The sequence below is a fragment of the Lytechinus variegatus genome, chromosome 15 (assembly GCF_018143015.1).
Source record: "Lytechinus variegatus isolate NC3 chromosome 15, Lvar_3.0, whole genome shotgun sequence".
In the NCBI taxonomy this organism is placed as follows: Eukaryota; Metazoa; Echinodermata; class Echinoidea; order Temnopleuroida; family Toxopneustidae; genus Lytechinus; species Lytechinus variegatus.
The window spans coordinates 1,434,862-1,460,801 of NC_054754.1; the positions used below are offsets into that span (position 1 = coordinate 1,434,862).

At 37.3% G+C, this 25,940-nt stretch overlaps 1 protein-coding gene across 4 annotated transcripts; it reads left to right on the top strand.

The window, feature by feature from the left end:
* The first annotated feature begins 533 nt into the window (after positions 1 to 533).
* On the top strand, positions 534 to 25,598 carry LOC121429270 (deleted in malignant brain tumors 1 protein-like). 4 transcript variants are annotated; one of them, XM_041626254.1, is made up of 17 exons: positions 534 to 741; positions 3,586 to 3,906; positions 4,204 to 4,524; positions 4,816 to 5,136; positions 5,389 to 5,709; positions 6,003 to 6,323; positions 6,576 to 6,896; positions 7,190 to 7,510; positions 7,763 to 8,083; positions 8,378 to 8,698; positions 14,627 to 14,947; positions 15,200 to 15,520; positions 21,325 to 21,645; positions 21,894 to 22,214; positions 22,780 to 23,100; positions 23,352 to 23,672; positions 24,948 to 25,598. In XM_041626254.1, exons 1-17 carry the CDS (start codon positions 672 to 674, stop codon positions 25,250 to 25,252), a joined length of 5,190 nt encoding a protein of 1,729 aa, XP_041482188.1. In that variant the 5' UTR covers positions 534 to 671; the 3' UTR covers positions 25,253 to 25,598. The 4 variants fall into 4 exon arrangements, with proteins under 4 accessions (XP_041482188.1, XP_041482190.1, XP_041482189.1 ...); XM_041626256.1 differs by lacking the exon at positions 21,894 to 22,214; XM_041626255.1 differs by lacking the exon at positions 15,200 to 15,520.
* The last annotated feature ends 342 nt before the right edge of the window (positions 25,599 to 25,940 follow it).

Here is a 25,940-nt window from a genome sequence, read left to right on the forward strand (position 1 = left end):
TTAAAAATCTACCCCCCCTCTAAAAAAAAATCAACCATTTTCCCCATCTCTTAGTTCAGTGACCACCAGTGGCGGACCGTGACCCGGAGGAGACAAAGCATTGGAGGGGCACTGTATTGTTTGTGAACAATGCTGTGCACCTCCAATTCTCTGTCTCCTCCGGGTCACGGTCCGCCACTGGTGACCACTCTTCATTCGCTCGAGCACTAAAAAACCCACTTTGCTCCAAGTGAATGATATTTAAATTTATACCTTTTCTTTTACAACAATAAACTATGTGCTTATTGTTTACTGAGCCGATGGAGGAAAAACAAGGTAGACAAAGACCTCAACATTCATGTAATCCACTCAATTTGACCGTCATTACATCCTGCCCGGCGACGCGGCAAGTTATTTATGACGTAATAATGATACCATGACTGCCGTGATTGTTCATCAAAAGACCAGGCACTTGCACTGACCAATTACATGGCAGAAACGAATACAGAGAAGCTGGTAAATGTGGAGATTTCGCCTCGTCAGGAAATTAGATAAAAGGGCCAGCTAGGCGCCGGGCGACCATTTACATCGATCGCAACAAAGCAACAAGTTAGTGTTATAACCGAAGGGAAACTGAGTCCGACTTTTGTTTTGAGGAATTATTGGCCTTGTTTGGGCGCGGTCCTGGCCCGATGATGCAGCTACTGAGCCTGCTCTTCGTTTGTACGCTGGTCTGCTCAGCAAGCGCACAAGCAGTAAAAGGTAGGAAAACATGCAAATATTGGACTATCTTTCTAGAGACAATACACGTATAAAGACAATGGCAAAGTCTGGAAAAAAGAGACCCACTTGAGATGCGCCGCAAATAACGAATACCCCCTCCCCCCACAAAAAACTCGACAAAGTTAAGGAGCAAGAGTCATCGATGTTCGATTATCACAATCACCCGTGATAATTGATGATTTCTAAGATCTCTTTTTTTACGAGGCTCACGATGTTATGTCCAACATTCGTATCCTGCTTTATATGCGACAAAATTGAGTAAATGAAATGTTTGTGAACTCCGCCAATTATTCTCGCGGGTTGCGTAATCTCCAAGCATGCTTAACTTTTCGTTCGCGAGTAACTTCTTCCGAACATTGGTGCATATAAGGTTTCGATCCTGATTTTTTTTCGATTCTTGTCATATGGTGAATAATTCTAGAATGATAACGTTACAGCAATGCAAAGGCCATTTGACGGGCGTTATCGGGATTGAAGAGATAACTAAAGTCCAAAGACGATAATTTTCCGCGCTTTCATACTTACGTTAGAGCATAAAAAAGAAAGACAAATAGCAATGAACCTTTTGCTTGTTTAAACGAAAAATTGCTCACCACCGGCAAATATTCCCCCATTTGTTTTTATTAGAGATGAGCTGAAAAAGAATTCCAGACAAGTATTATTTCTGCGTGAAAATCAAAAGATGATGGCAGTCTTTACACTAATGTCCTTTATTAATGATAAGTGAGATCAGTTTACGTAAAACATCAATTTTCAATTTAATTTCGCGGGCATTATCTTGTTTTCATATATGGAGTGCTTTAAGCAGATCATACTCGCAAGAACATGAAGAACGTAGTTTGCTACATATTTTTTTTGAAATGATGTTTCATTCTTAACCCTTTGGGTGCGACGGGCTTCTACAGAAGCCGAGTTTGTTTGGATTAATTCGATGATTTTTTTCAGCTTTTTCGTAGTTATGTATTAAAACCTCTGCCACTGTTTCCTTTATAAACCTATTTCGATAACGGAATTTAAAAATAAACAGCTACGTGGGAAAAAATCGCGAAAATAGGATATCATTTCATACCTGATTTTTTCATTGGGATCAGACGGGGAGACCTGATCACGTGATTTGTTCTTCGGATCCATATCGTTGTTCTGATAGATACGCTAACGTTTTTTCCCAAGATCGTCATAAGCTACGCGTTTATTCACCTTTATCGTCTTATTATTTGTTTCATCAAGGATATCACTCTAGAATGATACCTCCTTGGATTTATGGATTGTATTTTCAGAAAAAACAACAAGCTTTTACGAAAGTAATGTCTTGGTACTTTGAGCTGATCTCGGTGCACTTTTAAACTTTTCCCTCTCCATCATCCCTCTTCTTCTCATATTATTATTTATTGTCTATTCTGGGAAAAAAAGATAGCAGTTTAGCATACCATTCACCTTATGCTCTTTTCAAAAGGGAGTTATTGATATCGGCACTATCCAAACAATCACATGGTTAATTCCAGACTTCATACCAATCTATTGTAACATCATATTTATTTCTCTTTAGTTTCACGACTGTCATACATGTATTCTCAAACAAATTTGAAATTGCAATTATTCACAACATTGATCTGGTAATATTTTTATAGGACTTATATATTTTTTTTATTTGTCTTGCTATTTACTATTTCTTTTATATACATATTTTCTAGTTTTAAATATGCATGACTTTTAATCATGATATTATTTGAAAATTGTAAATGTTAGTTTATATGTGTTTTTAATACTCGCAACTTTGCTGATTTAATTTTGACAATGATAGTTTTACAATGTTATAATTTCAATCAATTTTAATCTTTATTTGAGATTGTCCAAAATGATTTTTTTCTGGCTTTATTCGTTGATTATTTGTCTAGCCCTAGAATTGTGATATATTGTAATCTTTTAATAATATACATGTACATTTTTACTTTGTAAATATGATAATATGAGTCTTCGGACTTTTGTCATGTACCATTTTCACAGTAAAACAAAAATTGAATTGAATTGAAATTGAAAAGAACGTCAGGGCGGCCACTCAAACAAATTCCTTCCAAAAGAGCAGGATACAGATGGTCAACGCCCCGAACAAAAAGATTAGTGTTTATTGGCAGGATGACCTTTTGAATGCTTTTCGTACTTGGCAATACAAAAAGCTTTCATGATTTTTTTTTGTCTTTTTATTTCGACCAACATACCGTATCTAAAAAAATAAATAACCTTTGTCTCATGTACCGACAACACAGGTGCTTATGACATCGTATGAATTTTTACCGTCAGTGGTTCATATTGAAGTTATGTATCATATATTGAGAGCGCTTTCCTTGGGTGATGATGATGCATATAGGGTTGAAAGAGGAATCATGTTGGGCAAACAAATTATTTCAGATGCCACGGAGAACAAGAGAAAAGCTAAGTAAATGAGAGAGACATAGATAAAATGGAGAATAGACAAGTGCATATTTGCAAAAAAAATCTACGAATTTCTACTTAATATAATAGCATGACTTTATTTTTTGGTTAGATTACTTTAAAAAAAAACCAACAACGTTTGACGCAACTCTGTCCTCGGACCCTTGTCAAACTGATAACTTTTTATTATAATTCTTGTTAGACTTGTCCCCCCCCCCCCCGTCCCGATGGAAATATTCTGACCTACTTTAATATTGTTTGTTACTAATGTAAATTATGATAAGATGTAATATAATCTTAAAGAGGGATTATAACTTGAGAAAGTAAGTATAAAACTCTTGTACAGAATGCAGGGTGACATAAGTGAAATTCATATTTTTTGTATAATTTCAGATGGTGAAATTCGCCTTGTAGGAGGCACTTCCGATTCCGAAGGTCGTGTTGAGGTCAGTTACAATGGCGAATGGGGAACTGTTTGCGATGATAGTTGGGAAACGATCGATGCCTACGTGGTCTGCCGATCTCTAGGTTTTGTTGGTGCTCTTGAAGCTGTGCCATCAGCTGGATTCGGTCAAGGCACTGGCACCATTGTTCTGGATGACGTTAATTGTTCTGGAGACGAATCAACTCTCTTTGAATGCGAGAATCCTGGTCTTGGGGTCAACAACTGTGGCCATTCGGAAGATGCTGGTGTTCGTTGCGAGGTTCTAGAAGGTATTTTCTAATTGAGTTTTGATACCTAACCCCCCCCCCTCGCAAAGAAAAACTGAGCCTATCTGCCAATATTGAAAACAGTTACAGAAATTGAAAGTCTACGCATACGGATGTTCCATTAATCCGAGCGGTCTCTTTTTCTCAAAAAGTGCTGAATATTGTGAGTGTTTCATATTCACGAGAAAGGTTCGCAGATTATAAATAAAGCACAACAGAGAATAAAGTCAGTTGAAATTGAAACGCCAAGTATTCTAGGTTATATTAATCAATGTTATTTTTTCATTTATTCATATGCAGATGGTGAGGTTCGTCTAGTTGGAGGTACCACCGATTCCGAAGGTCGTGTAGAGGTCAGCTACAATGGACAATGGGGAACTGTTTGCGATGACAGTTGGGATACGACCGATGCCAACGTGGTCTGCCGATCTCTCGGTTTCGTTGGTGCTCTTGAAGCTGTGCCATCGGCTGGATTCGGTCAAGGAACTGGCACCATTGTTCTGGATGACGTCAATTGTTCTGGAGACGAATCAACTCTCTTTGAATGCGCGAATCCTGGTCTTGGAGTCAACAACTGTGGCCATTCAGAAGATGCTGGTGTTCGTTGCGAAGTTCTAGAAGGTATTTTCTAATCGAGTTTTGATGCCTCACCCCCCTCCAAAAAAAAAAAAACTGAGCCTTTCTGCCAATATTGAAAACGGTTACAGAAATGGAAAATCTATGCAAACGAGATGTTCCATTGATCCGAGCGGTCTCTTTCTCAAAAAGTGCTGAATATTGTGAGTGGTTCATATTCACGAGAAAGGTTCGTAGATTTTAAATAAAGTACAACAGAGAATTAAGTCAAAATTGAAACGCCAAGTATTCTAGGTTATTTTAATCAATGTTATTTTTTCATTTATTCATATGCAGATGGTGAGGTTCGTCTAGTTGGAGGTACCACCGATTCCGAAGGTCGTGTAGAGGTCAGCTACAATGGACAATGGGGAACTGTTTGCGATGACAGTTGGGATACGACCGATGCCAACGTGGTCTGCCGATCTCTCGGTTTCGTTGGTGCTCTTGAAGCTGTGCCATCGGCTGGATTCGGTCAAGGAACTGGCACCATTGTTCTGGATGACGTCAATTGTTCTGGAGACGAATCAACTCTCTTTGAATGCGAGAATCCTGGTCTTGGAGTCAACAACTGTGGCCATTCAGAAGATGCCGGAGTTCGTTGTCAAGTACTTGAAGGTTTGTTGCATATATCTGCTTTCAATGAAATTGCTTCAATTTTATTACATACGTGCAACAATACCAGGATAGGAAAACGAAAATAAATGAACAATTATTTATGAAAATATGAATGATAATCAATTGGAAAGAAAAATAAAAAATACAAAAAAATAAAGTAAAACTGAATTGAAAACTCGAGAATTTCGGATACATTTACTATAAAGAAGAATTTTATTCTTAAGTGCAAATCCCTTTTTCGTATAATTTCAGATGGTGAAATACGCCTTGTAGGAGGCACCTCTGACTCTGAAGGGCGTGTTGAGGTCAGTTACAATGGCGAATGGGGAACTGTTTGCGATGATCTTTGGGATACGACTGATGCCAGCGTGGTCTGCCGATCTCTCGGTTTCGTTGGTGCTCTTGAAGCTGTGTCATCGGCTGGATTCGGTCAAGGCACTGGCACCATTGTTCTGGATGACGTCAATTGTTCTGGAGACGAATCAACTCTCTTTGAATGTCCAAATCCTGGTCTTGGGGTCAACAACTGTGGCCATTCAGAAGATGCTGGTGTTCGTTGCGAAGTTCTAGAAGGTATTTTCTAATCGAGTTTCGATGCCTCACCCCCCTCCAAAAAAAAAAAAAACTGAGCCTTTCTGCCAATATTGAAAACGGTTACAGAAATAGAAAATCTATGCAAACGAGATGTTCCATTGATCCGAGCGGTCTCTTTTCTCAAAAAGTGCTGAATATTGTGAGTGGTTCATATTCACGAGAAAGGTTCGTAGATTTTAAATAAAGCACAACAGAGAATGAAGTCAAAATTGAAACGCCAAGTATTCTAGGTTATTTTAATCAATGTTATTTTTTCATTTATTCATATGCAGATGGTGAGGTTCGTCTAGTTGGAGGTACCACCGATTCCGAAGGTCGTGTAGAGGTCAGCTACAATGGACAATGGGGAACTGTTTGCGATGACAGTTGGGATACGACCGATGCCAACGTGGTCTGCCGATCTCTCGGTTTCGTTGGTGCTCTTGCAGCTGTGCCATCGGCTGGATTCGGTCAAGGAACTGGCACCATTGTTCTGGATGACGTCAATTGTTCTGGAGACGAATCAACTCTCTTTGAATGCGAGAATCCTGGTCTTGGAGTCAACAACTGTGGCCATTCAGAAGATGCCGGAGTTCGTTGTCAAGTACTTGAAGGTTTGTTGCATATATCTGCTTTCAATGAAATTGCTTCAATTTTATTACATACGTGCAACAATACCAGGATAGGAAAACGAAAATAAATGAACAATTATTTATGAAAATATGAATGATAATCAATTGGAAAGAAAAATAAAAAATACAAAAAAATAAAGTAAAACTGAATTGAAAACTGGGGAATTTCGGATACATTTACTATAAAGAAGAATTTTATTCTTAAGTGCAAATCCCTTTTTCATATAATTTCAGATGGTGAAATACGCCTTGTAGGAGGCACCTCTGACTCTGAAGGTCGTGTTGAGGTCAGTTACAATGGCGAATGGGGAACTGTTTGTGATGATCTTTGGGATACGACCGATGCCAACGTGGTCTGCCGATCTCTCGGTTTCGTTGGTGCGCTTGAAGCTGTGTCATCGGCTGGATTCGGTCAAGGCACTGGCACCATTGTTCTGGATGACGTCAATTGTTCTGGAGACGAATCAACTCTCTTTGAATGCCCAAATCCTGGTCTTGGGGTCAACAACTGTGGCCATTCAGAAGATGCTGGTGTTCGTTGCGAAGTTCTAGAAGGTATTTTCTAATCGAGTTTTGATGCCTCACCCGCCTGCAAAAAAAAAAAAAAACTGAGCCTTTCTGCCAATATTGAAAACGGTTACAGAAATGGAAAATCTATGCAAACGAGATGTTCCATTGATCCGAGCGGTCTCTTTCTCAAAAAGTGCTGAATATTGTGAGTGGTTCATATTCACGAGAAAGGTTCGTAGATTGTAAATAAAGCACAACAGAGAATGAAGTCAAAATTGAAACGCCAAGTATTCTAGGTTATTTTAATCAATGTTATTTTTTCATTTATTCATATGCAGATGGTGAGGTTCGTCTAGTTGGAGGTACCACCGATTCCGAAGGTCGTGTAGAGGTCAGCTACAATGGACAATGGGGAACTGTTTGCGATGACAGTTGGGATACGACCGATGCCAACGTGGTCTGCCGATCTCTCGGTTTTGTTGGTGCTCTTGAAGCTGTGCCATCGGCTGGATTCGGTCAAGGAACTGGCACCATTGTTCTGGATGACGTCAATTGTTCTGGAGACGAATCAACTCTCTTTGAATGCGAGAATCCTGGTCTTGGAGTCAACAACTGTGGCCATTCAGAAGATGCCGGAGTTCGTTGTCAAGTACTTGAAGGTTTGTTGCATATATCTGCTTTCAATGAAATTGCTTCAATTTTATTACATACGTGCAACAATACCAGGATAGGAAAACGAAAATAAATGAACAATTATTTATGAAAATATGAATGATAATCAATTGGAAAGAAAAATTAAAAATACAAAAAAATAAAGTAAAACTGAATTGAAAACTGGGGAATTTCGGATACATTTACTATAAAGAAGAATTTTATTCTTAAGTGCAAATCCCTTTTTCATATAATTTCAGATGGTGAAATACGCCTTGTAGGAGGCACCTCTGACTCTGAAGGTCGTGTTGAGGTCAGTTACAATGGCGAATGGGGAACTGTTTGCGATGATCTTTGGGATACGACCGATGCCAACGTGGTCTGCCGATCTCTCGGTTTCGTTGGTGCTCTTGAAGCTGTGTCATCGGCTGGATTCGGTCAAGGCACTGGCACCATTGTTCTGGATGACGTCAATTGTTCTGGAGACGAATCAACTCTCTTTGAATGCCCAAATCCTGGTCTTGGGGTCAACAACTGTGGCCATTCAGAAGATGCTGGTGTTCGTTGCGAAGTTCTAGAAGGTATTTTCTAATCGAGTTTTGATGCCTCACCCCCCTCCAAAAAAAAAAAAAAACTGAGCCTTTCTGCCAATATTGAAAACGGTTACAGAAATAGAAAATCTATGCAAACGAGATGTTCCATTGATCCGAGCGGTCTCTTTTCTCAAAAAGTGCTGAATATTGTGAGTGGTTCATATTCACGAGAAAGGTTCGTAGATTTTAAATAAAGCACAACAGAGAATGAAGTCAAAATTGAAACGCCAAGTATTCTAGGTTATTTTAATCAATGTTATTTTTTCATTTATTCATATGCAGATGGTGAGGTTCGTCTAGTTGGAGGTACCACCGATTCCGAAGGTCGTGTAGAGGTCAGCTACAATGGACAATGGGGAACTGTTTGCGATGACAGTTGGGATACGACCGATGCCAACGTGGTCTGCCGATCTCTCGGTTTCGTTGGTGCGCTTGAAGCTGTGTCATCGGCTGGATTCGGTCAAGGCACTGGCACCATTGTTCTGGATGACGTCAATTGTTCTGGAGACGAATCAACTCTCTTTGAATGCCCAAATCCTGGTCTTGGGGTCAACAACTGTGGCCATTCAGAAGATGCTGGTGTTCGTTGCGAAGTTCTAGAAGGTATTTTCTAATCGAGTTTCGATGCCTCACCCCCCTCCAAAAAAAAAAAAAACTGAGCCTTTCTGCCAATATTGAAAACGGTTACAGAAATGGAAAATCTATGCAAACGAGATGTTCCATTGATCCGAGCGGTCTCTTTTCTCAAAAAGTGCTGAATATTGTGAGTGGTTCATATTCACGAGAAAGGTTCGTAGATTTTAAATAAAGCACAACAGAGAATGAAGTCAAAATTGAAACACCAAGTATTCTAGGTTATTTTAATCAAGATTAACAAGCACTGCGATGTCGCGCGAGTAAGACGTGTGTTCGACGGGTCGTTTGATTTGCATGCTATAGGTACGCTTACATTTGAATATAATGCCTTACGGTCTTAGAAGCGGAGCCCCGCCAGAGAAGCCCGGGGCGAAGGAAACACAAACTGAGGCGGATGGATCGGATTTTGAGACTTTTGTTAGGAAAGGCATTTTGGACATACGTTCAATGTTGAGTAATTTCGAAGAAGCATTGGAATTCCAAAGCCAACGGACTACCGTTTTGGAGCAGAAAATTCTACCTATCGAGGAGAAAATGCAGAAATTGGATGATAAAGTCGAGGTGATTGAACAACGACTTCAACGAGCAGAGATAACAGAAAATAAACTAGAACGCTTCTCCAGGAGAAACAATTTCCGAATAATTGGCTTGCCCCAACGTCAAAATGAAAACCCAATGCTTCTCGTGAGAGATTTTCTGAAAGATTATTTTGGAATGGATAACCCAAATATTGAAAGAGCTCACAGAGACGGACCTGGAATAAACAATATGCCACGTCACCTACTTGTGAAAATGCTATCCTTCCAAGATAAGAAGTACATCGTGTCCCAACAGAGAAAGAAGCTTGAGAAGGTGAATATGTATATTGTTGATGATTTGACGAAGTTAGATAGAGAAGAGAAGAGAAAGTGGGGTAGAGAAGTTCAACGGGCTTTTCATGCTGGAACACGATACCACTTCTCAGCTGGGAAGTGGCGAGATGGGCGTGGCAACCTTGCAGCTTTCTATTCGACCGCAACGGCTATTGAGCAGTCCATCCGACCCGCTACTGCCCCGGTCCGACCTGCTGAAAGATCGCCGCATTCGAAGGAAGGGCAACGCCCCCCTCGGGCTTTTTCACCGGGAAGCAACGAGAGCCACGTCACCGAGGATCTGGTACGAAGCACTTCACCCGACCTGCATACCAAAGTCACTCACCGTAGCGGAGATCCCCCACCAATCTTAACTCGCGTCGTCACGGCCCAAGTACACGCCGAGGATCTCATTCAACCCGAGGGTTAATTTCGCGAATTCCACTTAAATTGCGTCATTACGTTGAGATCCATGCCATTGTTCCATGTTTCAGACGATGCTTCTGTGCTACGTTCTTTCATTTTAAATTTACATATCAACGCCACAAGTTCCAGTTGAATTTTAAATGATTGCGATCCAAATTTGATTTAGACAAGTTAGAAACGCATTAACATCGTCATGCTATTACGCAATTTGTTAATGCAGTTTAGGTTAGGTTGATTTAATTTTGGCCTTTTTTTCTCTCATCAGCTTTTTAAAGTGCTTTTTCCATTTTACAAATCATCATCTTAATCAGAATCAATCATGTGGCAAGAAATATTGTACTTAGCCGCTCCGCAAATGATGTTGTGTCACTGTTTATTTTCTGTCAAGTCTTATAGTTTGGCATTAACTTCATAAAGGTTTTTAATAGTAATTGCATATCTACACTCTTGTTGAACCGATCCTCGTTCGAAATGGCAGTCGCAAAATTTTATTTAGGATTTTTTCTCTCAAGAAATAAGGCAAAGAGAGCTTGTATGTTATCACATGTAAAATTTGACTGTAAAATGTTATCAAAGGAAAGTGATAGATTCATACCCTTTTGCTTAAATGAGATAGAAATGTCTTTTATAACTTTTATGTCGTGCCCGATTAAGTTGCATTTGATGCTTAATTATAAAATGTGTATGCTCTTAAATTTCATTTGGGTAATTTCAACTTATTTTTATGACGAGTAAGATCGGAATTTATTCGATGAATGTACGGGGTCTACAGGATCGAGTTAAGCGTCGTCAAGTTTTCACCTGGCTTCGAAACAAAGATGCGAATATATTCTTCCTACAAGAAACTCATTCAACTGAAAACTGTGTAAAAGCATGGAAAGAAGACTGGGGAAATGATTTTGTATATTTTTCACATGGAGCTTCTAACAGTCGAGGAGTCTGCATTTTGATTAAAGATCTTTCTCAGATTACAATCACCAAACAATTTCAAGATGACTATGGAAGAATAATTGTTTTAGATACTGATTTTGGATGTCAAAAAATAACATTTATAAATGTTTACGGTCCAAACACGGATGATTCAATGTTCTTTAATTATATATTTGAAACTCTAAGCAATTTTGATTGCGAGTCTATTGTATGGGGAGGAGATTTTAACTGTGTACTAGATTTAAATTTAGACAAAAGGGGAGGTCGTCATGTTACACATGGCAATAGCGTTAAATGTATACATGAGATAATGGATGAGTACAATCTTACTGATATTTGGAGATTTCAAAATCCAAATTTGGTTCGGTTTACCTGGCACTCGGTGGATGTATTTTGCCGTTTAGACTTTTTTCTCATTTCGTGCAATTTGGTTGCACAAACAGATAAATGTACTATAGCCCCCGGGATTTAAAACCGACCACTCGGCCATAAACTTATATTTAACTGCTTTTAGTGAAACCAGAGGTCGGGGATTTTGGAAGTTTAACACCTCACTCCTTAATGACAATACATTCGTTGAAATCATTCGTAATTGTATTGCAGAGAATAAATTGTATTATTATAATAATTTAGATCCAAATACATTTTGGGATTTCTTAAAGTGTCAGATGAGATCAGTTTCAATAAACTATTCAATAAATAAATCTAAAGAAAACAAAAAATATGAAACTGACTTGGTCCTGAAATTGAATAAATTAGAATTAGATTATGATGAAAATCCGTCCGATTCCCTTTTAGATATGATAAAACAATGCAGAGAAGATCTCGAGTTATTATATAAAAAGAAAACGGACGGTGCTATCGTTAGATCCAAATCAAACTGGATCGAACATGGGGAAAAGAGTACCCGATATTTTTTGAATTTAGAAAAGAGAAATCAACGACAAAAATTAATTTCAAAAATCAATAACGAAAAGGGGGAGATTGTTGAAGGTACTAAACCTATTGTTCATGCCATTAAAAATTTCTATGAGACAATGTTTTGTTCTTGTGATCCACCAATGGTCTCTTTTGATGATATTTTGCCTCAAGATTGCCAAACGTATAAGCTATCGGTTAATGATAGAAAACATTGTGAAGGTCTAATATCGACGAAAGAATTGATGGATACACTTAAAACAATGAAAAATAATAAAACCCCTGGTACAGATGGGTTTCCATGTGAGTTTTATAAGTTTTTCTTTAAAGATTTAGGGGACATTTTGTTGAATAGTTTTAATTTTTCATTTGAAACAGGTAAATTGTCATTAGAGCAAAGAAGAGCTATAATCAATCTTATTCCTAAAAAAGATCACGATCTTCTATATTTAAAAAATTGGCGCCCGATTTCTATTTTAAACACTGATTATAAATTACTTACGAAGTGCCTTGCACAAAGATTAAGAAAAGTAATAGATGATATTATTAGTTCGGATCAAACAGGCTTTATTAAAGATAGATACATAGGAGAGAATATAAGACTTGCGTTAGATATGATAGAATATACAAATAGTAGTAACGTTTCTGGTTTTATTTTATTAGCAGATATTGAAAAGGCCTTCGATAAGTTAGAATGGTCATACATGTTTGAAGTGTTACAATATTTTAATTTCGGAGAAAATTTCATAAGATGGATTAAAGTAATATATACTGATATATACTCCTGTGTCATTAATAATGGTCATGCCTCCGAATTTTTCAATATCACTCGAGGTATTCGTCAGGGCTGCCCCCTAAGTCCATTACTTTTTATAATTTGTCATGAAATATTGAGTATCTGTATTAAAAAAGACCCTGGAATTAAAGGTATTTATATAAATGATGTTGAAATTAAAATCAGTTTGTATGCTGACGATACTGCATTTTATATAAAGGATGTAAAATCTCTCTACAAAATTTTCCATATTTTTGACAACTTAACAACATATTCTGGATTACAGATGAATCGCAATAAATCTGAAATCATAGCACTTGGCTATTACAAAGCCCACCCTCCGGATATTCATACTACAGGGTTAAGGTATTCGAATGGCCCTTTTCATTTATTGGGTGTTCAATTTACTTATGATCCAAAAGATTTTTATGCACTCAATTATATTCCTAAACTTGAAAAATTAAAAAGAACTCTAAAAATATGGTCACAACGAGACCTCACGCCTTTGGGCAAAATTACTGTTGTCAAAAGTCTGGGTATATCTCAACTTATATTTTTGTTTTCTGTCCTTCCAAAACCTTCTGAATGGTTTATGCGGGAACTTGATTCTGTAATCTTTGAATTTATATGGGACAAAAAACCTGACAAAATTAATCGTAAGACTATTGTTGGAGATTATAATGTTGGAGGCCTAAAAATGTTACACATACAGTCAGTTATTATGGGCTTGAAAATTACATGGGTGAAAAGATTTTTTAATGATTATAACACAGGTAAATGGAAATGTTTTTTTAACTTATTCCTAAATGGTCTTGGTAATAAACTTTTTTTTTATTGCAATATTAGAAACAATGAAAAGAAATGTCATATGGATAATATTTTTATTAAAGAAGTTTTGCAGTCTTGGTGTGAGTTAACTTTTAATGAAAATCCTCCTGCTGAGTTTATTCACAATCAGGTTATATGGAATAACTCTTGTATCAAGGTAAATGGTTCTTTACTTTTTAAAAAAGATTGGATAAATAAAGGTATTATTAGATTAAATCATTTGTTGAAGCAGGATGGTAACTTTCTCTCACATTCTGATTTTGTTCGTAAGTTTGATATTCATTGTAATTTTCTTGATTATTATTCTGTTATATCTGCCATACCAATTGAATGGAAAATGGTTTGCAAAGAACCTCCTAAAAAGAAAGTGAATTACCAAGAGGAAATTATATATAACATAAACAAGGTAACAAAAGTGTGTAAATATATTCATAAAACGTGTGTTGAGAAAATTTTTAAAATTCCTATTTCACAAAACAAATGGAAAAGTATTATTTCAGATCCAATCGTTACTTGGGACAAAATCTATATGATTCCTTTTAAATGTACTTTTTCAACAAAGCTTAGATATTTTCAGTACAAAATTTTTCATAATATTCTTGGCGTTAACAAGTACTTGAAAACTGTTGGTATATCACATTCTGATTTATGTTCCTTTTGTTCAGCATACACGGAAACTATTACTCATTTATTTTGGGAATGTCCCCTTACTCGTCGATTTTTAGATGATTTTGAAAAATACACTCTTAAAAGTGAAATAAAATTATCTTTCAATGACTTTGTATTTGGCATACCAGCTGGAAATTCTTCTTTTAATTTTGATATTTTATATGCCAAATATTATATCTTTTCAACTAAATGTTTAAAAGGAAACTTATCATTCTCATCATTTCAAAAGAAATTAAAGTATCAGCATGAGATAGAACGAACTATGCACATGCAACAAAATAAGTTTATTGTATATCTTGATGAATCGAGGCACATCGAGCTTATTTAAATTATGTATTGTGTATATGTATGATATTGAATTTGATGTATCACATACATTTTGCATTTGTTTATATGCGTTGTGGAGAAATATTGAATAAAGACTTTCTTTGAAAAAGAAAAAAAAAAGTATTCTAGGTTATTTTAATCAATGTTATTTTTTCATTTATTCATATGCAGATGGTGAGGTTCGTCTAGTTGGAGGTACCACCGATTCCGAAGGTCGTGTAGAGGTCAGCTACAATGGACAATGGGGAACTGTTTGCGATGACAGTTGGGATACGACCGATGCCAACGTGGTCTGCCGATCTCTCGGTTTCGTTGGTGCTCTTGAAGCTGTGCCATCGGCTGGATTCGGTCAAGGAACTGGCACCATTGTTCTGGATGACATCAATTGTTCTGGAGACGAATCAACTCTCTTTGAATGCGAGAATCCTGGTCTTGGAGTCAACAACTGTGGCCATTCAGAAGATGCCGGAGTTCGTTGTCAAGTACTTGAGGGTTTGTTGCATATATCTGCTTTCAATGAAATTGCTTCAATTTTATTACATACGTGCAACAATACCAGGATAGGAAAACGAAAATAAATGAACAATTATTTATGAAAATATGAATGATAATCAATTGGAAAGAAAAATAAAAAATACAAAAAAATAAAGTAAAACTGAATTGAAAACTGGGGAATTTCGGATACATTTACTATAAAGAAGAATTTTATTCTTAAGTGCAAATCCCTTTTTCATATAATTTCAGATGGTGAAATACGCCTTGTAGGAGGCACCTCTGACTCTGAAGGTCGTGTAGAGGTCAGCTACAATGGACAATGGGGAACTGTTTGCGATGACAGTTGGGATACGACCGATGCCAACGTGGTCTGCCGATCTCTCGGTTTCGTTGGTGCTCTTGAAGCTGTGTCATCGGCTGGATTCGGTCAAGGCACTGGCACCATTGTTCTGGATGACGTCAATTGTTCTGGAGACGAATCAACTCTCTTTGAATGCCCAAATCCTGGTCTTGGGGTCAACAACTGTGGCCATTCAGAAGATGCTGGTGTTCGTTGCGAAGTTCTAGAAGGTATTTTCTAATCGAGTTTTGATGCCTCACCCCCCCCCCCCCCCCCAAAAAAAAAAAAAAAATGAGCCTATCTGCCATATTGAAAACGGTTACAGAAATAGAAAATCTATGCAAACGAGATGTTCCATTAATCCGAGCGGTCTCTTTTCTAAAAAAAGATCATGAATATCGTGAGTGGTTCATGGACACAAGAAAGGTTCGTAGATTATAAATAAAGCACAACAGATAATGAAATCAGAGTTGAAATTGAAACGCCAAGTATGCTAGGTTATTTTAGTCTAGGAGATAGGGGGCTTTATTCAGAATTTTTGGTGGGGAAGGTTTGACAGCCTTATCCGGGGTAAAATTGTGTGCTGATTCCAAAAATGTCAGTCTTATTGACCGTACTCACGACATTTTGGCCATTTTGGCCAATTTTTGACCAAAATGACCATTTTGACCACTCTTTGGAAAATGGTCCCTTAACAGAATGCCTTTGTACCCACATCCAATTAAAAGGGTCTAGCCTAAGTAGAAATTCACCCAGATTCCAGATAAAGTGGTTTCATTCGCCAAATTACAATAGAAGTGGTCATTTTGGCCACGTTTTGACCAAAAATTACCATTTTCATGAATTTTTTGTCTGAAATGTGTTACAAATATTGATCAAAACTACGATTGGATGTTTTTAGAATTCCACATTTATATTTAAAATGTGCGCTAGATTATAACAATCAACCTCATGTAATTTATTCCGTCAGTTTTGACATATGAGGGTCATTTTGGGTACTTTAGACATAACTGACCATTTGCTCAGTTTTGCATAATAAACTGTGCAAATGTGCAGGAATTTGAGGTCTTCAGCTTGTTTTATATTCTTTTCTTATAAGATAGGAATGCATTTAAAGGTCTATCTTGTGTAGAATTTTATGCTAATTCCAAATATATCGGTCTTAATGACCCTATCCAAGAGCTTATGTCATTTTGGCCACTTATGGCCCTCAAAATGACCAGTAACAGTTCAAGTTATCTAAAAATATTTCAACATTACCAGGATCGTTACAAGGGTGATGTGCTTTTAAACCGAACATTGGTGTATTAATCATTTAAATTGAACATCTCAAAAGTATTTGGACCTCATGTAACTTATTCCATCAGTTTTGACCTATGGCGGCCATTTTGCGCACTTTAGACATTAATGACCAGTCGCGCAGTTTAACCAAGGAGATATCACATATCTCCTTGGTTACACATAATAAACTGTGCAAATACGTAGGAATTTGAGGTCTTCAGCGTGTTTTATTTTCTTCCCTTATAAAATGGGAATCAGTCAAAGGTCCATCTTGTGTAGGATTTTATGCTGATTCTAAATATATCACTGTAAATGACCATATTTAACAGCCTATAGTCATTTTGGCTATATGGCCCTCAAAATGACCAATAACATAAGTTCAATTAATCAAAAAATACTTTGAATGTTACCAGAATCGTTACAAGGGTGTGCTGTGACACCAAATATTGGTGTATTAATTCTTTAAATTGAACATCTCAAAAGAATTTTGACCTCATGTAACTTATTCCATCAGTTTTGACATATGGGTTCATTTTGGGTACTTTAGACATTACTGACCATTCGCGCAGTTTTGCGTAATAAACTGTACAAATGTGCAGGAATTTGAGGTCTTCAGCGTGTATTATATTCTTCTCTTATAAGATGGGAATGCATTTAAGGTTCTAACCTTTGTAAAATTTTATGCTGATTCCAAATATGTCAATCCTAATTACCCTATTCAACAGCTTATGGCCATTTTGGCCACTTATTGCCCTCAAAATGACCAATGACATCAGTTCATTTTATCAAAAAATGCTTCGAATGTTACCAGAATCGTAACAAGGGTGTGCTGTAGGACCTAACATTTGTGTAAGAAACCTTGAAATTGAACATCCCCAAAGTATTTTGACTACCTTGGTCATTTTGGCCACCTTGACCCCTGGGCTTGACCCCTGTCCAATGTGAATGTTAATACAGCCTGTAGCGAACATGGTGAGGAGACAATCAGGACTGCGTTAATATTAGCATCAATTATTGTTAAATGGGGAAAGTTTGAAAGCTTTTAGGTGAAAATCAGTACAATGATTCCACATAGTCCAGTGTTATTGGCCTAACTATTGGACCCTGTGGTCATTTTGACCACTTTATCCTCACCAGAGACCACTCATGCTTTGATGATTCAAAAAGGGCTCAAATGTTGGTCAGTATCATTATTAGCAAGAACTACCAATAATCAGTGAAGAGTGTTGATAAATGTGATAAAATCCTTTACATCGAGCATATAAGGTTTTTGACTATGCACTGTGGTCATTTTCATGATTTTAGCCACCTTGACCATATAGTAAATGTAAATAGAAACTTCACACATATGGGACAGCAAATTCAGGAATGAGACATTTTAGCATCATTCAGTGTTAGGACATAACCCTAAACTTTCTGAAGTAGATTAATTTTAATGATTCCAAATATATATCAGTCTTAATGACCATTTATGAGCTAGTGGTCATTTTAGTCCCGACAATGACCAATGACATTTAAATGTATCAAAAAAATCAAATGTTGTTGTTCTGTGTTGTTAATAAGATGTTTTATATCAATTATAATAAGTGGCAAAATACTTATTGATTTCAATATAATATTACTAACAGTACGTAATCAAAATGTTGTGACCATTTTGGTCATTTGGGGCCACTTTGACCATTTATATAATGTACACTGCAAAAACTCCGGTGTTGATTTAACACCATCCCGGAATTTATATATGTCCACACCAGAGAAGTGTTAAACAGCACCAGTTCCGTCTTGGTCTAACACCAGAAAGGTGTTTATACAACACCAATTAGTATTAAAACAGCATCGGCTTGATTCCAAACTGGTGTTGTTTCAATACTTCTCTGGTGTGGACATATATAAGTTCCGGGCTGGTGATAAATCAACACCAGAGTTTTTGCTGTGTATAACTTTAGCAGTAAATAAACATGACTGTGGAGCAATTATGCAAATGCGTTCAATCCCTTTCGATTAGAAATATTACAAGCTCACCTTGAGTAACTTTTTTTCCAAATACCTATCTACGGTCTATTGTGGCCCAATTGGTCACTGCCTGGTCCTTCAACAGCCAGAACATCATTCCATATGTTCTGGATGAAGGCACTAATCCTCAATTCAAAGGTGCGTCATTACAAAGCAATTGGTCAAAGTGAATTTCATGAATAGATTTAACTATCATGCATTCTACCACCTTCGCCATATGTATAATGTTTCACAAAACTCACATTGCCATGATTGGTGAAATTGAAAGTGGAAAACTTGCCCTAAATTGTTAGAGTGGCCAAAAATCGGCACAGAGAATAATTTCATATAGAATGTGTTTTATTATCAAGCATTTCTTCAAAAGAATTCAGGGTAAATATGAGGTTTTTGAAGCGTTGCACAAAAAACTCCAAGATGGTCAAAATGAATGATGGTCAAAACTCTTAATGAAGTCCACTGTGACCAATATTGCTTTGTAAAGATTCTCAGCATAATTTGACTTTAAAGAAGGTAAATATTGCTGGCTATTTAGGACCATACAGTGACCAAAGGGGCCACGGTAGACAGTCGCAAGATATTTGGTACAATTCTTACTCAAGGTGAGCCTTTAATATTTCCAATGAAAAGGGATTGAACGCACTTTCATAGACCTACATTTGCTGCTCAATCATGTTTATTTCAAAATTAACACATTGGATAAATGGTCAAAGTAGCCAAAATTATCAAAAATTGTCAAATTTTGATTATGTACTATTAATAATACCATATTGAATTAAACGATTTGTCACTGTTTCAAAAATACACAACAAAATTTGATTTTTTATTCATGCAATTGTAATTGGTAATTGTAGGGACCAAAAGCGACCAAAATGACCACTAGTTTATAAGTAGTCATTAAGACTGATATATTTGGAATCATTGTATTAATCTACTTCAGAAAGTTTGGTAATATGTCCTATCTAGCATTAAATGATGTAAAAATATCTCATTCCTGAATTTGCTACCCGCTATAATTGAAGTTTCCATTAATATTTACGAGGAGGTCAGTGAGCCTAAAATCATGAAAATGACCGAAGTGCATGGTCAAACAACCTAATGTATAGGTACTCGATGTTCAGGTTTTATCACATTTTTCAACACTTTTGATTATTGGTGTCGTAGCTCACGCTGATAATGATATTGAGCAACATTTGAGCCCTTTTCAAACCAAAGAATGTGTGGTTACTAGTCATATTGAGGAAAAAATGATCAAAATGACCACAGGGTCCAATAGTAATAGGCCAATAACACTGGCTTATGTGGAATCATTGCATTGATTTACACACCATAACTTTCAAACTTTTCCCATTTAACAATAATTGATGCTAATTTTAACGCAATCCTGAATGTCTCCTCGCCATGTTCGATATAGGCTTAATTAGTAAACACGTTGGGTAGTGGTCAATATGGCCAAAATGACCCAAGGTGGTCAAAATAATTTTTGGATGCTCAATTTAAAGAATTCATAAACACCAGTGATAGGTGTCACGGCACTTCATTGTAATGATTGTAGTTACATTCAATTTTTTTGGATAAATTTCAGTATTGAACTGATGGAATTGGTCATTTGGGGGGACAAAAAGTGGCCAAAATGACCATAAGCTGTTTAATAGGGTTTTGTTAAGACTGATATATATAGAGTCAGCATAACATTCTACACAAGATTGACCTTTAAATGCATTTCCATAGAAGAAAAGATACGCTGAAGGCCTCAAATTCCCACCTATTTGCACAGTTTATTATGCAAAACTGCGCGAATGGTCAGATACATATATGTCTATAGTATCCAAAATGACCCTAGGTCACTTACATGAGGTCAAAATACTTTTGAGATGTTCAATTCAAAGGATTAATACACCAATGTTAGGTGCCACAGCACACACTTTGTTACGATTCTAGTAACATTTGAAGTATTTTTGGATAAACTGAACTGATGTCATTGGTCATTTTGAGGGCAAAAAGTGGTCAAAATGACCACACGCTGTTGAATAGGGTCATAAGACTGATATATTTGGAATCAGCATAAAATTCTACACAAGATAGACCTTTAAATGCATTCCCATTTTATAAGGGAAGAATATAAAACAAGCTGAAGACCTTAAATTCCTTCCGATTTGCACAGTTTATTATGCAAAACTGAGCGAATGGTCAGTTATGTCTAAAGTACCCAAAATGACCCTCATATGTCAAAACTGACGGAATAAATTACATGAGGTTGATTGTTAAGATCTAGCGCACGTTTTTATAAATAAATGTGGATTTCTAAAGACATCCAATCGTAATTCTGATTAATATCTGTAACACATTTCGGACAAAATATTCATGAAAATGGTAGTTTTTGGTCAAAACGTGGTCAAAATGACCACTTCTATTGCGATTTGGCAAATGAAACCACTTTATCTGAAATCTGGGTGCATTTTTACTTAGGATAGACCCTTTTAATTGGATGTGGGCACATAAGCATTCTGTTAAGGGACCATTTTCCAAAGAGTGGTCAACAAGGTCATTTTTGGTCAAAAATTTGCCAAAATGGCCAAAATGTCGTGAGTACGGTCAATAGGACTGACATTTTTGGAATCAGCACATAATTTTACCCCGGATAAGGCCGTCAAACCTTCCCCACCAAAAATTCTAAATAAAGCCCCCTATCTCCTAGACTATTTTAATCAAGGTTGATATTTTTTCATTTATTCATGTGCAGATGGTGAGGTTCGTCTAGTTGGAGGTACCACTGATTCCGAAGGTCGTGTAGAGGTCAGCTACAATGGACAATGGGGAACTGTTTGCGATGACAGTTGGGATACGACCGATGCCAACGTGGTCTGCCGATCTCTCGGTTTCGTTGGTGCTCTTGAAGCCGTGCCATCGGCTGGATTCGGTCAAGGAACTGGCACCATTGTTCTGGATGACGTCAATTGTTCTGGAGACGAATCAACTCTCTTTGAATGCGAGAATCCTGGTCTTGGAGTCAACAACTGTGGCCATTCAGAAGATGCCGGAGTTCGTTGTCAAGTACTTGAAGGTTTGTTGCATATATCTGCTTTCAATGAAATTGCTTCAATTTTATTACATACGTGCAACAATACCAGGATAAGAAAACGAAAATAAATGAACAATTATTTATGAAAATATGAATAATCAATTGGAAAGAAAAATTAAAAATACAAAAAATAAAGTAAAACTGAATTGAAAACTGGGGAATTTCGGATACATTTACTATAAAGAAGAATTTTATTCTTAAGTGCAAATCCCTTTTTTATATAATTTCAGATGGTGAAATACGCCTTGTAGGAGGCACCTCTGACTCTGAAGGTCGTGTTGAGGTCAGATACAATGGCGAATGGGGAACTGTTTGTGATGATCTTTGGGATACGACCGATGCCAGCGTGGTCTGCCGATCTCTCGGTTTTGTTGGTGCACTTGAAGCTGTGTCATCGGCTGGATTCGGTCAAGGCACTGGCACTATTCTACTCGATGATGTCGATTGCTCCGGAGACGAACTGACCCTCTTTGAATGCCGAAATCCTGGTCTTGGAGTCAACAACTGTGGCCATTCAGAAGATGCCGGAGTTCGTTGTCGAGTTATTGCAGGTTTGTCGCATATATTGGCTTTCAATAAAATTGCTTAATTTTGCTGACATGCTTGCAGCAATTCTATCAGGATAGTTAAACGGAAATGAAAGATATTAAATTGAAATGAAATAGAAAGTTGCACCATGGGTTCTGTAATAATATGCTTATGTCCTGTTCATGAATTTAAATAATGCATGAAGTCTCGCTTTTCAGATTAGTAAGATCAAAAATTTACAGTTCGCGCACGGACTTCCATTGTTGGTAAAATGAAATCCTCTTTATGAATTCAAATGGGGATTCAAATGCTGATATTCAGATCAGTAGATTATGAATTCAAATAGTGTTTGAAATACCTCACTCTTTCAGTTCAATACATACGAAAAATCTCATCGGCCGCTTCGTTCCCACGCAATATCAACCCGAAGTTTTCACAAATCATTTTGCCCCCCCCCCCCTCCTTGAAATGCCTGGATTCACCCCTGTCCGCGGCCTTTGTGATCTTCATTTTGAAGAAGACATTTTACCCCAAATCATTTTAAGTGATTTTTTTTTGTAATGGTTCTATTTTTTTTTCCGGAAACAGATGGTATCGTCCGACTCGTAGACGGCATTTTCTATTGGCAAGGTCGTGTTGAGGTCAGCTACAAAGGACAATGGGGAACTGTTTGCGATGACAATTGGGATACGACCGATGCCAACGTGGTCTGCCGATCTCTCGGTTTCGTTGGTGCGCTTGAAGCTGTGCCATCGGCTGGATTCGGTCCAGGAACTGGCACCATTGTTCTGGATGACGTCAATTGTTCTGGAGACGAATCAACTCTCTTTGAATGCGAGAATCCTGGTCTTGGAGTCAACAACTGTGGCCATTCAGAAGATGCCGGAGTTCGCTGTCAAGTACTTGAAGGTTTGTTGCATATATCTGCTTTCAATGAAATTGCTTCAATTTTATTACATACGTGCAACAATACCAGGATAAGAAAACGAAAATAAATGAACAATTATTTATGAAAATATGAATGATAATCAATTGGAAAGAAAAATTAAAAATACAAAAAATAAAGTAAAACTGAACTGAAAACTGGGGAATTTCGGATACATTTACTATAAAGAAGAATTTTATTCTTAAGTGCAAATCCTTTTTTTATACAATTTCAGATGGTGAAATACGCCTTGTAGGAGGCACCTCTGATTCTGAAGGTCGTGTTGAGGTCAGTTACAATGGCGAATGGGGAACTGTTTGCGATGATCTTTGGGATACGACCGATGCCAACGTGGTCTGCAGATCTCTCGGTTTCGTTGGTGCGCTTGAAGCTGTGCCATCGGCTGGATTCGGTCAAGGCACTGGCACCATTGTTCTGGATGATGTCAATTGTTCTGGAGACGAATCAACTCTCTTTGAATGCTCGAATCGTGGTCTTGGAGTCAACAACTGTGGCCATTCAGAAGATGCCGGAGTTCGTTGCGAAGTGCCTCCCGGTAAATTATCCAACTTATAATATCATGAGATCTATCTCCCAATATAATTAGAGTTTACACACCAACAGTCTCCTTGATCTGTATGAGTAGCTTGGCCACTTTAGAAGCATAGTGAGACATTATAAGGGTAGTCCTACTAAAGTAGTAAACATGCACATTTTGACACAATAAGACTCTGTGGCTGATTCAACCGCCCATCCCAGACATTTTTAAGCGATAATTTTTGCGCGAAAATCAGACGCCCCGTCTTTCGTGACCTTTCCCTTTCAAGTTACGTGCAAATTTCAGAGCAATTTTGACACCAACAGTGGGCCCTTTCATAAAATTGTTATATGTTGAGATCGACTTTAAGAACGACTGGTGATCCTTTCTTGTGCGCTTAACCATCGCCAATGAATATACCATTTACTACAAGAAAGGATCACCAGTCGTTCTTAAAGGCGCTCTTAAGAACAGCTTTATGAAACGCCCACCAGGTTTGCGTTTCCGAAGTTAACTGCTCAAAAACGTTGGCACAAATCCAATGCAAATTGTGTTATCAGCCCGAGTGGCGATGACTCTGAAAGGGGGTATAAAAAAAATCATGTTTGAAATTCTACCTTTCCTGATTCAGATTACTCTACTCTCTCATTTAAGGACAAGTCCACCCCAACAAAAACTTGATTTGAGCAATAAGAGAAAAATCCAACAAGCATAAGTGCATAACACTGAAAATTTCGTCAAAATCGGACTTAAAATAAGAAAGTTATGACATTTTTAAATTTCGCTTTATTTCAGAAACTAGTTATATACACAAATTGCACATCCAGGTTGATATGCAAATGAGGAGACTGATGACATAACTCGCTCACTATTTCTTTTATATTTTATTATAAGAAATACAAAAAATAAAAATTTTCTCCTGAAACAAAAAATTATTTCATAATTTCCCCCTGAACATATGGAATTATTATTGTATAACATTTTGTCAGTCAAGTTGTTCCTTGTCAAATCTTTGAAAATTGAAAAAATTGTTAATTAAAAAAAAAATGGTAAGTGTGGGACATCATCGATTCTCTCATTTGCATATGAATACATTGTGCACATACCTATTTTGTGAAAAATAAGCGAAACTTTAAAATTTTCGTCATTATGCTCGTCTGATATTCTCTATTGATTACAATCATCATTTTCTGTGGTGGACTTGACCTTTTAACTCTTTCGTATTTACCGAGTACATTTCTCATCCACTTACTCTGCATTCTTATCCTTTTCATTTTGACGGTTCAATCTTAGTTCCAGTGCGAATCGTCGGAGGTTTGGTGGAAGGGAGAGTTGAGGTGCTCTTCAATGGAGAATGGGGGACCGTCTGCGATTACCTCTGGGACGACTCCGATGCTACGGTCGTCTGCCGAATGCTCTCCCTTGGTCAGACGGGTGCTGCGCGGAGAGAAGCCTACTACGGCGAGGGCGATGGGAGTATATTCCTCACAGCTCTTGAGTGCGACGGAAGTGAAGCGAGTCTCTTCGATTGCCCCAACGGTGGTATAGGTAGCAACTGCGTACACGCTCAAGACGCGGGCGTTAAGTGTCTGCCGTAATCGGATGCAGCTGTTTGATCACATCGGTCTTCCAAATATGTTGTATAAGGTTGTAAGAAAAATGTTGTTTATGGTGATGGGCCTTATTGTACAGTCATGACAATGTATAAAGGAGGGGATGTTATACTTTTTGAATACAAAAGCATGAACGATAACGAAGATCCATCCCAATATTAAACTAAAAACTATGCTGCTATCAAATGGATAGTTATAGCTATTGAATGGAATTGTTCGTTTAATCCTAAATGAAATGACAGGACTATTGAGGACTGGGGGGGGGGGGGTGATGGCACTCCTGATCGCGCCGAATGGCACGCACATTCTTTACCACATAAACGACTGGCCCCAAAAAAATCTGAAAATAATGATTTTTTTATCTATTATGTATAAAATATGAACTATTCGTGAAAAACATTGTTTTCATACACACACTTTCATTTTAATGTCATCTTGGTAATGTTATTTAAAGGTATTTAAAAAAAATTGCGAAAGCGATTTTTTTCCTTATGTATTTTTTTGGTTTTATAAGCACAACGATTTGAATGAAAAACAATCGCCCTTTTACGAATTTCATTTCCCATAGACTTTGTACACAAAGTATAAAAAATGAGCCATTTTTTGCATGACATTATCTCGTAAAAATTCATGTTGCGTTGCGATGCCATTTCAGAAATATCGCGCGAAGCCC